This window comes from Oryctolagus cuniculus, chromosome 17, assembly GCF_964237555.1.
Source record: "Oryctolagus cuniculus chromosome 17, mOryCun1.1, whole genome shotgun sequence".
Lineage (NCBI taxonomy): Eukaryota > Metazoa > Chordata > Mammalia > Lagomorpha > Leporidae > Oryctolagus > Oryctolagus cuniculus.
The window spans coordinates 56814333-56826904 of NC_091448.1; the positions used below are offsets into that span (position 1 = coordinate 56814333).

General features: G+C 42.0%; 1 protein-coding gene across 11 annotated transcripts in view; it reads left to right on the forward strand.

Moving 5' to 3' along the window:
* MYOCD (myocardin) overlaps window positions 1–12572 on the forward strand; it is a 111077-nt gene that overhangs the window by 81131 nt on the left and 17374 nt on the right. For all 11 annotated transcript variants that reach the window (XM_008270708.4, XM_070061404.1, XM_070061406.1 and 8 more), the window contains 2 exons: window positions 466–734; window positions 2059–2212. In XM_008270708.4, coding sequence (XP_008268930.2) covers window positions 466–734; window positions 2059–2212 — 423 coding nt within the window. The remainder of the gene's footprint in view (window positions 1–465; window positions 735–2058; window positions 2213–12572) is intronic.

Here is a 12572-nt window from a genome sequence, read left to right on the forward strand (position 1 = left end):
CACCTGCTTCCTATGTTCTGGATTTTCAAAGACAATGATAATTTCTGCTAAGGTGATGTCTTTAATAAGTCAAGGTATAAAGTGCTTAAGGAAAGGTAACAGCATGAATCTATATGAAAGACCTTTTTTAGGAATAATTTTAAAGACCAGAATGTACCCTTTGTTAGGGCAATCAGTTGGTTTTAAGTTAAAACAATATGTTCACTGGAATTCAGACTTACTCGTAGAACTACTTCCAAGAATCAAGATCCTCCACTAAGGAGCATCCTTCCAGGGTCATGTGCTTGCAGTATATTGGCTCACGAGATGCGTTCTTGACCTTAGAACTCTTTGCGCATTGTACCTTTGCTATATTGTATTTGTGGGATTCCAGAATGTCCATCCGATAAACCTCTTCACCATTTGATGCCAAGCCATCATCATACACCACCTAAAGCACGTGCTGTTTCCTCATCCTCTTTGCAGTCCAAGTCCTTGGGAGATAGTAAGAACCGCCACAAAAAGCCTAAGGACCCCAAGCCGAAGGTCAAGAAGCTCAAATACCACCAGTACATCCCCCCAGACCAGAAGGCGGAGAAGTCCCCTCCCCCCATGGACTCGGCCTACGCGCGGCTGCTCCAGCAACAACAGCTGTTCCTACAGTTGCAGATCCTCAGCCAGCAGCAGCAGCAGCAGCAGCAGCAGCAGCAGCAGCACCGATTCAGCTACCCTGGGCTGCACCAAGGCCAGCTCAAGTAAGTGGGAGAGTCTGGGAGGGTGACTGTGGGCAGAGGTTGGCATGACTTCTCTCTGTCCAAGGCACACAGACCCAGCCCCCCTGGGAACCCAGCAAGTCCTGTATTGCTGAGTTTGAGACCTGAGTCCATTTAGAGATCATGCATATGCCTCTTTAGGACCATAAGGCTGGGAGGAAGGAAGTCAATCCATGCCTGGTGGGAAAAAGGAGAGTATTAGCACTTCCAAATGGAACTGTGATACACCTAGAGAGGAATTAGTTCTCACGTTCTGTAGCACAAGTAAGATAACTACAACCATTTATGATATATTCAAAGCTAGAGGAGGCTGGAGGTTTTCAACATGTAAGAGGAGTCTTCAGAATTCAGAGAATGCATATTATGAAAAAGATTGTGCGTGGATTTCAAATTTTTGCCCCAAAAGAAACTCATCTCTTGAGTTCCACTTTTCCATGTACCTGATGAAGTGCCCTCATAGAGATAAGTGTTTAGGTAGATGAAAATGTTAGCAATCCTGAGTAGTGGATCACCACACATTGTATACGTGTGTGAAATTAGCATTCGGTACCCTGCAAATATTATGTGTCAACTGAAAGTAAAAATAGGGAAATAGTGGAATTGTGAGCAATTCCAGGACACTTCTGCTTTGGGAAGTCACAGAGTTGAACAGCTGAATGACAGCCTCCAAAATCAACAACTGAGCCAGGGTTGTATGACCACAGCGCTGGGTCACCTTCTCAGTGGTCAACAACCTGACCTGTGAAGTTGGGATGTGGGTTTCCTTGCCTGTCTCTTGCTCATCCTAAGGCCATGCTGGCAATCAGGTTGAGCGCTGGAGGCAACTGAGCTCCAGCCCCTATAGGACAAAGTCATGCTCCAGTATCCCCAGGATAGAACATGCTCTAGCTCCATACCTCCACCCCTAGGACAAAAGCACGCTTAAGTGTCCCCAGGTCAGGGTGTGCCCTAAGCTCCCCTCTCCAGGGAAACAGCACACTCAAGTGTCTCCAGCCCAGGACAAGGGTAAGATCCAGTTCCCCCGCTCCTATCCCCACCCCCAGACAACACTTTGGCTCAGTCATAGAGGATGAGCACTCTGCCTTATACCAAAGTCTCCACCACTCCCTGTTGGTTTCCCACTAAGAAGCTCCAGCTTCATATGCCGTTCACCATGTGGTCTGTCCCATTGTGTTTCCTTCCCCAACCTCTTCTGCTGACTTACTACAGGCCTGATCCTTATAGGCAATTACTCTGTGCACTGATATAAATGCAGGTTACCCCATACATATTTGATTGTATCTTAAGCGCGTCTTTGTTTTTTTAGAGAACCAAGCGAACAGATGGTCAGAAATCCAAGCTCTTCTTCAACACCAATGAGCAATACCCCTCTGTCCCCTGTCAAGAACAGCTTTTCTGGACAAACTGGTGTCTCTTCTCTCAAACCAGGCCCACTGCCACCTAACCTGGATGACCTGAAGGTAGAGGATTTGACATGATTTTTCTCTTGTGTACAAATTGAGCAGTATATCATTAACAACATCTTTGCCATCTGAGTACAAGAATGAGAAGGGGGAGAAGGGGAGGATTCAAAAGGGTGACAGAATTTATGCAACCGTGGTTGAAGACCCCACAGAGCAAACAAACCCCGTCAGCCTCATGCACAGCTTTCCCAGGCTGTGGAAGCTTGGGCTGCTTCGGATACTTTTCCACGTCTCTGATTGCTTGTTTGCATACATGACTTATTGTGACAGTGGAATAGAATAGCAGGCAGAGCCGGCACCGCGGCTCAATAGGCTAATCCTCCGCCTTGTGGCGCCGGCACACCGGGTTCTAGACCCGGTCGGGGCACCAGATTCTGTCCCGGTTGCCCCTCTTCCAGGCCAGCTCTCTGCTGTGGCTCGGGAGTACAGTGGAGGATGGCCCAAGTGCTTGGGCCCTGCACCCGCATGGGAGACCAGGAGAAGCACCTGGCTCCTGCCATCGGATCAGCGCGGTGCGCCGGCCGCGGCAGCCATTGGAGGGTGAACCAATGGCAAAAAGGAAGACTTTTCTCTCTCTCTCTCTCTCTCTCTCTCACTGTCCACTCTGCCTGTCAAAAAAAAAAAAAAAAAGAAAAAAGAAAAAAAGAATAGCAGGAGAGTAGGTGTGAGATTGATAGAAGCCTCCAGAACATTTTAAACCTTCCAGAATGTTTTAAACCTTAGCTCAGCATAAAGAGTAGGCATGAGATTGATATTAGCTTCTAGAATGTTCTAAACCATAGTGATCACCTCCATGATGAACTTTTATCAATCTCTGGCAGAATGAGAAAGGTAGAAATGACAGAAGGGGCTTTCCCTACGTTGAAGCACATTCCACGTTTCTTTTTTTTTTTTTTTTAAGATTTTATTTATTTATTTGAGAGCTAGAGTTACAGACAGTGAGAGGAAGAGATAGAGAGAAAGGTCTTCCATCCATTGGTTAACTCTCCAAATGGCCGCAATGGCCAGAGCTGCGCCGATCTGAAGCCAGGAGCCAGGTGCTTCTTCCTGGTCTTCCATGTGGGTGCAGGGGCCCAAGCACTTGGGCCATCTTCTACTGCTTTCCCAGGCCATAGCAGAGAGCTGGATCAGAAGAGGAGCAACCGGGACTAGAACTGGTGCCCATATGGGATGCCAGCACTGCAGGCAGAGGATTATCTTACTGCACCATGGTGCCAGCCCCTCCACATTTCTGAGTACATATTCATTCAGAGTATATATGCCCTTCCAATGTTTTGAATTTTGAATATCCTTCCCACGAGAAGATGATGATGGTAATAGATGAAAATTGAGTTTTTTCATAAGCTTTTTATTATTATTATTATTTGACAGGTAGAGTTAGACAGTGTGAGAGAGAGACAGAGAGAAAGGTCTTCCTTCCGTTGGTTCACCCCCCAAATGGCCGCTACGGCTGGAGCTATGCCAATCCGAAGCCAGGAGCCAGGTGCTTCTCCTGGTCTCCCATGCGGGTGCAGGGCCCAAGCACTTGGGCCATCCTCCACTGCACTCCCGGGCCACAGCAGAGAGCTGGCCTGGAAGAGGAGCAACCGGGACTAGAACCCGGTGCTGCAGGCGGAGGATTAACCAAGTGAGCCACGGCGCCGGCTCCCATAAGCTTTTATTCATTCCTTTTTGTTAAATAAGGGTATTATTTAATAAGGATCTTAGTACTTATTGAACGAGATAAAATGTTGATAACCCAGTGTTATTCATACACTATACATTGTATTGTTTTTTACTGTGGAATCCTCAGATTAGGGAGCTTCTGCCCTGAAGCATCTCCTTGTTACGTAAGTGTGTGCTGGTAGCTCACTCCACATCAGAGACCACAGAGATCCCAGCTCGCTGAAGTGATGTTGAACTTTACGTTGAACCTGGTGTGCTTCAAAGAAGTCCTCAGAATTGGCACGTTTGTGCATCCTGCATCACCACAAAACCATAAAGAAGAGTACCAGGCCCTTCAGCTTTCTCTAACATGTGAATACAATTCCTCACCCCATTTTTAGCAATTCCACTTGTTTGCCTGGTTTCTGCCCTACCCATTCTTCACCCCAAAAGATCTTAACATTTTCCCCCCAAATAAACCAAATTCCTATAACCAATCTGATGGCCCTCCCTCAGTCCTCGCTCTCACCTCATTCCCATTCATCATTGGTGGGAGAAGGTAGGACTGGGGCTATTTGAAAGGCTCTTTATGGCTGCCAGCTGTCAACACCAGTAAATAAAATGTTGTGTGGGTCCTGATACTAAAGGTTCCTCTAGTCTTTCCACTTGGATTAAAAAAGGCTTAGATTTCATTGAGCTTGTTTCAATTTGGCATCCATACACCTAGAAGAAGACGCCAAGCTCAGGATAATGCTCTCCAGAGCTGTGGGTCACCCACCCTCCATTCCCCAGGTCATAAATCCATGGAGATAAAAGGAGGCAACCTCACCTTGTAAACATTATGCTAAGTGAGACAAGCCAGACACGAAGGGATGCATATTGTATGAGTCAATGTGTTGGAGGCACCTGGACGAGGCAGATTCATAGAGACAGGAAGTAGACTGCTGGCCACCAGTGGATGGTGAAGAGAGAGACATTAGGGAGCTGCTATCCAATGCATACAGGATTTCAGTGTGGGAAGATGGAAAAGTTCTAGAGATAGGTAGAGGTGATGACTGCAGTACACTGTCAACGTTCTTACCATACACTTACAAATAGTTAAACAGTAAACTTCATGTTTACTTTACCTCAATAAAAAATTTAAGGTAGACTCTCTTGGTGGTGGTGGGTAGGGGGAGAACCCTGGGTCAAGATGCTTAGTCCTGAGAGTGAACATAGTCCAGATATGCTAGTGCCATTGTTCAGAATGCCCAAAGGTGATTCCCCCCATATGAACACGTTCAGAGTCATTGACTGGGGGCAATTGTAATAACTAGTATCATGTAAGAGAATAGTGGTGATGGTGATGGTAACTATGAGTTTTTTAATATAAACTATCAGTCAGCAATTCTATAAGATTTGATTTCATTTTTATCCTGTAAGATTTCACTTTGAAAAGTGATAATAAAAATCAGAATCTTAAAGAGGCTAACAACAGGCAAGTTGACCATCTTACAAGTGACCATCTTAGAAAAATTGGGCTTGAACTTGAATGATCTCAAGGGCATCCCATCATCATTAGAGATGAAATTGAAAAAGGAAAGATGGAATTAATGACTCGCTGTTTGTATGGAGAAGTTGTCAGCTGAGTCCTGGGGTGGTTACAACAATGGCAGAAACAGGGAGCCCAGAATAGGAAACTGAGTCGAAGAGTTTGTGGCAAGTTCATTCACTTTGAGAAAGTCGAATGTCAGATAACAGCAGGACAATCAAGAGAAACATCTAGTCAGTTTTTATCAGTAAGAACTATGCCCACTTGTGGCATGTGGCAGACTTTTGTCACAGTGGTTAAGACACCACTTCGGGTTCCTGCATCCCATAATGCAGTGCCTGGGTTCAAGTCCTCGCTTCTCTCCTAATTTCAGCTTCTTGTTAATGTACACCCAGAGAGGCAATAGACTCCAGAAACTTGAGTCTCTGTCACCTACATCAGAGACCTAGCTTGAGTTCCCAGTTCCTGGCTTCAAGTTTAGCACAGTCTCAGCTATTGTAGACATTCGGGGAGTGAACCAGCAGATGGGAAATATCTCATTAATTAATTAATTAATTAATTAAAAGTGATATGCCAACCTAGGTCAGCCTAGCTGTATTGTCAAGGATTGAAATAGCAGTTTTAGAGTTATGTGCAACATGGGGAGAGTTGGCATGAGAAGAGTGAATGACATGGAGGGAGAACAAAATGGAAAGAGTAGAAGGGAAGAAAGGAGAGGAACAAAGAAAGCACATGAGGCAACCAGACTGGGGGAAGGAAGAAATGAAAGGATCTCCCCAAAGGTGATCAGGGAGGTAAAACAATGAAGGTGATGTTTTCAGGAGATGTTTTGCTACATGGACAGAAAAATGAAAAGTTATTGATGGCTTTATCACACTTGGGGGGTATGACAGAGTATTCATGGAAATGGATTTAAAAGCTAAAATTTTGGTGAAAAAAATTTCAAAATCTATATATACCATTTTCATAATATGCATCTTCATGAACTATTTGAAGATTCCTCCTATGCATGGACTGCAAATTTTATGCTCCAAAATAAGCTTATCTTTTGATTCATTTTCATGAACCTTTTGAAGTACTCTCATGTATGGATTTTTTTTGCACCCTTTTTCTTTTTTTTTTTTTTTTAATTTTTTTTTTAAACTTTTATTTAATGCATATAATTTTCCAAAGTACGACTTATGGATTACAATGGCTTCCCCCCCATACCGTCCCTCCCACCCACAACCCTCCCCTTTCCCATTCCCTCTCCCCTTCCATTCACATCAAGATTCATTTTCTATTATCTTAATATACAGAAGATCAGCTTAGTATACATTAAGTAAGGATTTCAACAGTTTGCTCCCACACAGAAACATAAAGTGAAAAATAATAGATGATTTTTTTAAATGATGATGAAATCAGAGCAGACCTATTGTCATGTTTAATCCCAGTGAGAGTCAAGTTGGGAATTGATAATTTCATTATTTTTTTTTTTCTTTTTCTTTTTTTTTTTTTTTTACAGAGGATCAGTTTAGTATGCATTAAGTAAGGATTTCAACAGTTTGCACCCCCATAGAAACACAAAGTGAAATATATTGTTTGAGTACTCGTTATAGCATTAAATCTCAATGTACAGCACATTAAGGATAGAGATCCTACATGAGGAGTAAGTGCACAGTGACTCCTGTTGTTGACTTTACCAATTGACACTCCTGTCTATGGCATCAGTAATCTCCCTATGCTCCAGTCATGAGTTTCCAAGGCTATGGAAGCCCTCTGAGTTCTCCGACTCTTATCTTGTTTAGACAAGGTCATAGTCAAAGTGGAGGTTCTCTCCTCCCTTCAGAGAAAGGTACCTCCTTCTTTGATGACCTGTTCTTTCCACTGGGATCTCACTCGCAGAGATCTTTTGCCAGAGTGTCTTGGCTTTCCATGCCTGAAATACTCTCATGAGCTTTTCAGCCAGCTCCGAATGGCTTTAGGGCTGATTCTGAGGCCAGAGTGCTATTTAGGACATCTGCCATTCTATGAGTCTGCTGAGTATCTCACTTCCCATGTTGGATCACTCTCCCCTTTATTTACTCCATCGGTTAGCGTTAGCAGGTACTAGACTTGTCTATGTGTTCCCTTTGACTCCCAGTCCCTTCACCATGACCAACTGTGAACTGAAACTGATCACCTGGAACAGTGAGACGGCATTGGTACATGCCACCTCGATGGGATTGAATTGGAATCCCCTGGTATGCTTCCAACTCCACCACTTGGGGCAAGTCAGCCTGAGCATGTCCCAAATTATACATCTCTTCCCTCTCCCATTCCCACCACCATGTTCAACAGGGATCACATTTCAGTTAATTTTCAACACTTAAGAATAACTGTGCATCAATTACAGATCTAAACTAGTCATATTAAGTAGAACAGATAAAAAAAACTACTAAGAGGGATAATGTATTAAGTTGTTCATTAACAGTCAGGGCTATGCTGATCAAGCCACCATTTCCCATAGTGTCCACCTCACTCCAACAGGTTTCCCTCTTGGTGTTCAGTCAGTCGTCACCGATCAGGGAGAACATATGGTATTTGTCCCTTTGGGACTGGCTTATTTCACTCAGCATGATGTGTTCCAGATTCCTCCATTTTGTTGCAAATGACTGGATTTCGTTGTTTCTTACTGCGGTATAGTATTCTAAAGAGTACATATCCCATAATTTCTTTATCCAGTCTATCGTTGATGGGCATTTAGGTTGGTTCCAGGTCTTAGCTATTGTGAGTTGAGCTGCAATAAACATTAGGGTGCAGACCGCTTTTTTGTTTGCCAATTTAAATTCCTTTGGGTAAATTCCAAGGAGTTGCACCCTTTTTCTAAAAAATTATAAAGTGAAAGAGAGCTTTTAAGGGCAGCAGGGTCTGTGATGTGTGAAAACTGGGAGAATATTTGATGGTTACCAGGAAATAATTGTTCATTTTTAAGGTGTGATAATGATGTTGCATCTGTGTTTTTTTTTAATGAGTATAGAGCTAGATACCAAAATATTTGCAGATGAAATTATATGATTTTCTTTCCAACCAGCTGAGGGAAAGGAGTAGAAGAAGTGAATAGAATTTTAATAGAATGAACATTGGGAATATATTGATAGCAGTGGAAGTGCGTTGATAAATATATAGATTTTGTTATACTTTTCTATCTACTACATCATATGCATTTAGTACCTTCCATAATAAATGGCCTAAAACTAATGAATGTAGAAAAGAGGTGTATACAAACCTTTGTCCCAAACTATCCCATAAAGCTTAATATTCTGAAATTTAAGGTAAAATGAACTCAACACATATCCATTTTATTTTAGAATATGAACTACATTATTTAATAATGTAGTTTAAATTATTCAGTACCAGAATAGACTCTAAAAATAAATGTAGAAATCATTAATTTTAAGTAATTCAAAATTAAAACAATAATGAGCTCCCATCTTGTACTTTCCAAACCAGTAAATCTTTTAAAAAAAAAAAAAAAAAGGTAAAATAATAGCAAAAAGATTATGGGGGAAATAGCATATTTATTGCAAATGTAAGTCGATGAGATCTCATTTTTGATGAATTTTAGCAGATTCTGAGCTTACATACATTCAGTGTTGAAACATGACAGTTTCAGGTATAGAAAAATACACAGTATTTTAAAAGATAACTAAGACTCACAAAAGCCATGACAGATTATATTTCCTCCTGACCTTAAAATGCACTTGAACATATTTTATTTTACAATAATTATGTGTAAATACTCACATATTTCTGGCATGCTCCTTTCCTGAACATAGCATGAATATTTTTCATAACTTTTCATATCCAATAAAGTTTTTATTTTTAATAGCAGCATATCATTCCACCATCTAGTTAACATTCCACTGTTGGACTTAAACTAGCTGCCAAAATTTTGTTATTCAAACTATGGTCTCTCTGACCTTGGCACAGCTGTTGGCTAATTTTTCTGACTATTTCCCCAGGCTAAATACATAGGATTGAAATTCCTGAACTGGAATATACTAATATTTTTTAAAGCTCTTGATATACATATACTGCCAAATCTGTGTTCTGAATAATTGTGCAGAGGGAATGTGTTATAGAGTCACTTCTCAAACAGTGATGTATGCTGTGAAAATATAGATTCTGAGTTAGTCTGTCTGGGGAGGGCCTGAGACTCTACATTTCTACTAGACTCCCATATATTGTATCAGCAGTATGGAGTAGCAAGGTAATAGAGAGGCTTTAAAAATCTTTTTTATGTAGTTGTTTTTGCTGCTACTTCACTGACACAAAGTGTTATCATTGATTTATCTGTCAATCTGATAAATACAGACACGCGTATATTCATTTTATTTGCATTTATTCGATTGCTAATGATGGTAGACATACATTCTTGGCCATTTTTATTTTTTTTAAAGGAGTTTATTTCTTTTGTATTGTTGAGTAGTTTTCTATTTTATAGACATTCTTCTATTAAAAAGAAAAGATTTATGAAGTTATTTGAAAGGCAGAGGTACAGAGAGAGAGAGAAAGAAGAGTGTGTGTATTCATTCCACTGGTTCACTCTCCAAACGGCTGCAATAGAGGGGCTGGTCCAGGCTGAAGCTACCAGGAGCCAGGAACTTCATTCAAGTATCCAATGGGAGTGGCAGGGGCCCAAGCAGTTGGGACCTCTTGTGCTAGTTTCCCAGACACATTAACAGGGAGCTGGATTGGAAGCTAAACAACCAGGACTTGAACCAGAACTCGAACATGGGGTATTGATATTGTAAGCAGCTGCCTAACCAGTTAGGCCAAGCCAGTCCCACACTAAACTTTTTAACACTATTATTGGTGCTGTAATTTTTTTCCAAGATCACTACTTTTTTGCATTTTTTATTGTTTTCTTACTTAGAGATGTTTTCAATTTTTGTTTTCAGTATGTTTACAATTCCTTCCTTTGCCTTTATATTTAGAGTATTAAAAGAATGTTTCCCTGTGCATTTTTTATGAAAGTTTTGAAAGTGGGATACTTAATATACTTCCTTATTTAATTACAAAAGTGATCTGTTAATGTGAGACTATGAGCAAGGACCATTGTTAACATTTTACCATAAATTTATCTATATTCATTTGTAAACATTTCAATCTACATGCTTATGTACACATTATTTATATAATTCTTAGGAAAATAGAATGATTTCCAACTTTTTCACTTCATAATATTTCATAAACAATTGTTCATTATTCAATGCCTATAGTATTCATGGCACCAGCTGTAAGGGGCAACAGTATTCCATCATCTGCATGCACTATCATTTCTTTGACAATTCGTGAATATTCATAGTTTCCAATTTATGAACACGATTTAAAATACAGGGATAAATTAATCACACATGAATCAACATAATAATAATATATCCTTATACTGCACAACCCTTTTCTGGGCACAATTCCAAATGCTTTGCAAATTTTAAGCCATTTTAACCTTCATAAAAATATATAGGCAGGGGGTCAGCAAGTGGCATCCTATTTTGAAGCCCCAGTTCAAGTCCTGGCTGCTCTGCTTCTGGCCCAGCTCCCTGCTAACATGCCTGGGAGAGCAGCAAAAGATGGCTCAAGTACTTGAGCCCCTGCAACCCATGTGGGACACCCAGACGGAATTCCTGGGTCCTGGTTTCAGCCTGGCCCAGCCCTGTCCATTGTGGCCATTGAAGGAGTGAACCAACGGGTGGAAGATATCTCTCTCTCCAACTCTTTTGTTACTCTGCCTTTTGAAGAAAATAAATAAAGTCTTTAAAAAAAAAAAAGTATAAGGCAGGTATTGCTATTTCCAGCTCAGAAGGGAAACTGAGACACACGATGATCTCCAACCTAACAACAGGCAGGACCAGAATTTGGATTAATGGCATTATCACCACACACGCCCTCTCAATATATGATGATCATTCATCCACTCATTAAAATTAGGACACCAATGTTCATGTGAAGCCATGGTTTTCAGTCTGGTCTGAGGACCAGCAGTGCATTCTGTCTGACTCCACTCAGACTTACTGAACCAGGAGCTTGTTGGTGGGGCCCAGCAGACTGTGTTGTCACATGCCCTCCTGTTGTTCTGGGAGACACTGAGATTTGAAGAAGCCAAGTGGTTGAAACAGCCTTCACCTAAGAAGTCAGAGAACCTGCAGATGCAGGATGCCTTAGGATGATTGTTTGAGAGCCTATATCTAAACCCAGGGATATAACAGTCTTCTCATCTACAAAATGGGGACGGGAACCATGGTGTGGGTTGGAGGGCAGTAGATTCAGGAATTTCTGTAGTTCATTTGAGCTCTGCATTTCTGTTTTTTTGTTGTTGTTGTTGTTGTTTTTTGACAGGCAGAGTGGACAGTGAGAAAGAGTGAGACAGAGAGAAAGGTCTTCCTTTTGCTGTTGGTTCACCCTCCAATGGCCACTGCAGCCTGCGCACTGTGGCCAGCGCACCGCGCTGATCCAAAGGCAGGAGCCAGGTGCTTCTCCTGGTCTCCCATGCAGGTGCAGGGCCCAAAGACTTGGGCCATCCTCCACTGCACTCCCGGGCCACAGCAGAGAGCTGCCCTGGAAGAGGGGCAACCGGGACAGAATCCGAAGCCCCGACCGGGACTAGAACCCGGGGTGTCAGCGCCGCAAGGCGGAGGATTAGCCTACTGAACCGCGGCACTGGCTGAGCTCTGCATTTCTATAAGGTCATGAAAACATGGCACAGTCATCCCTAAACGTGATGGTTTGGTTTCAGATATTTCCACTTCACAATCAGGTACAAGCCATAGCGATGCAGTAGAATCCTTACTAGGAAGTTTGATTATTCCTGATCTAGTGATATCTCCAATCCTGTCTGGAAGATGCTGGCAGCCTCCTTGCAGCCCAGCAGTCATGAGGAGAAGCCACCCATGCTGCACAGTGGGCTGCATCCCTGAGCCAGGATGTGCGGGAAGTCGGGTGGACTCAATGCATTTTAGACTTATGATCAATGGTTTCATCAGGATTTAAACCCATTGTAAGTCAAGGAGCATCTGTATCTGATAAAGACAAAATTGTTAAAATTGTGCAAAACTGATTTGTATCAGGGATAGGAGAGGAAATTGAAAGGATGCATACAAATAGAGAGGCAGATATTGTTAACATTCTATCTGTGGTGCTTTAAAGCTCACGCTTGAATCA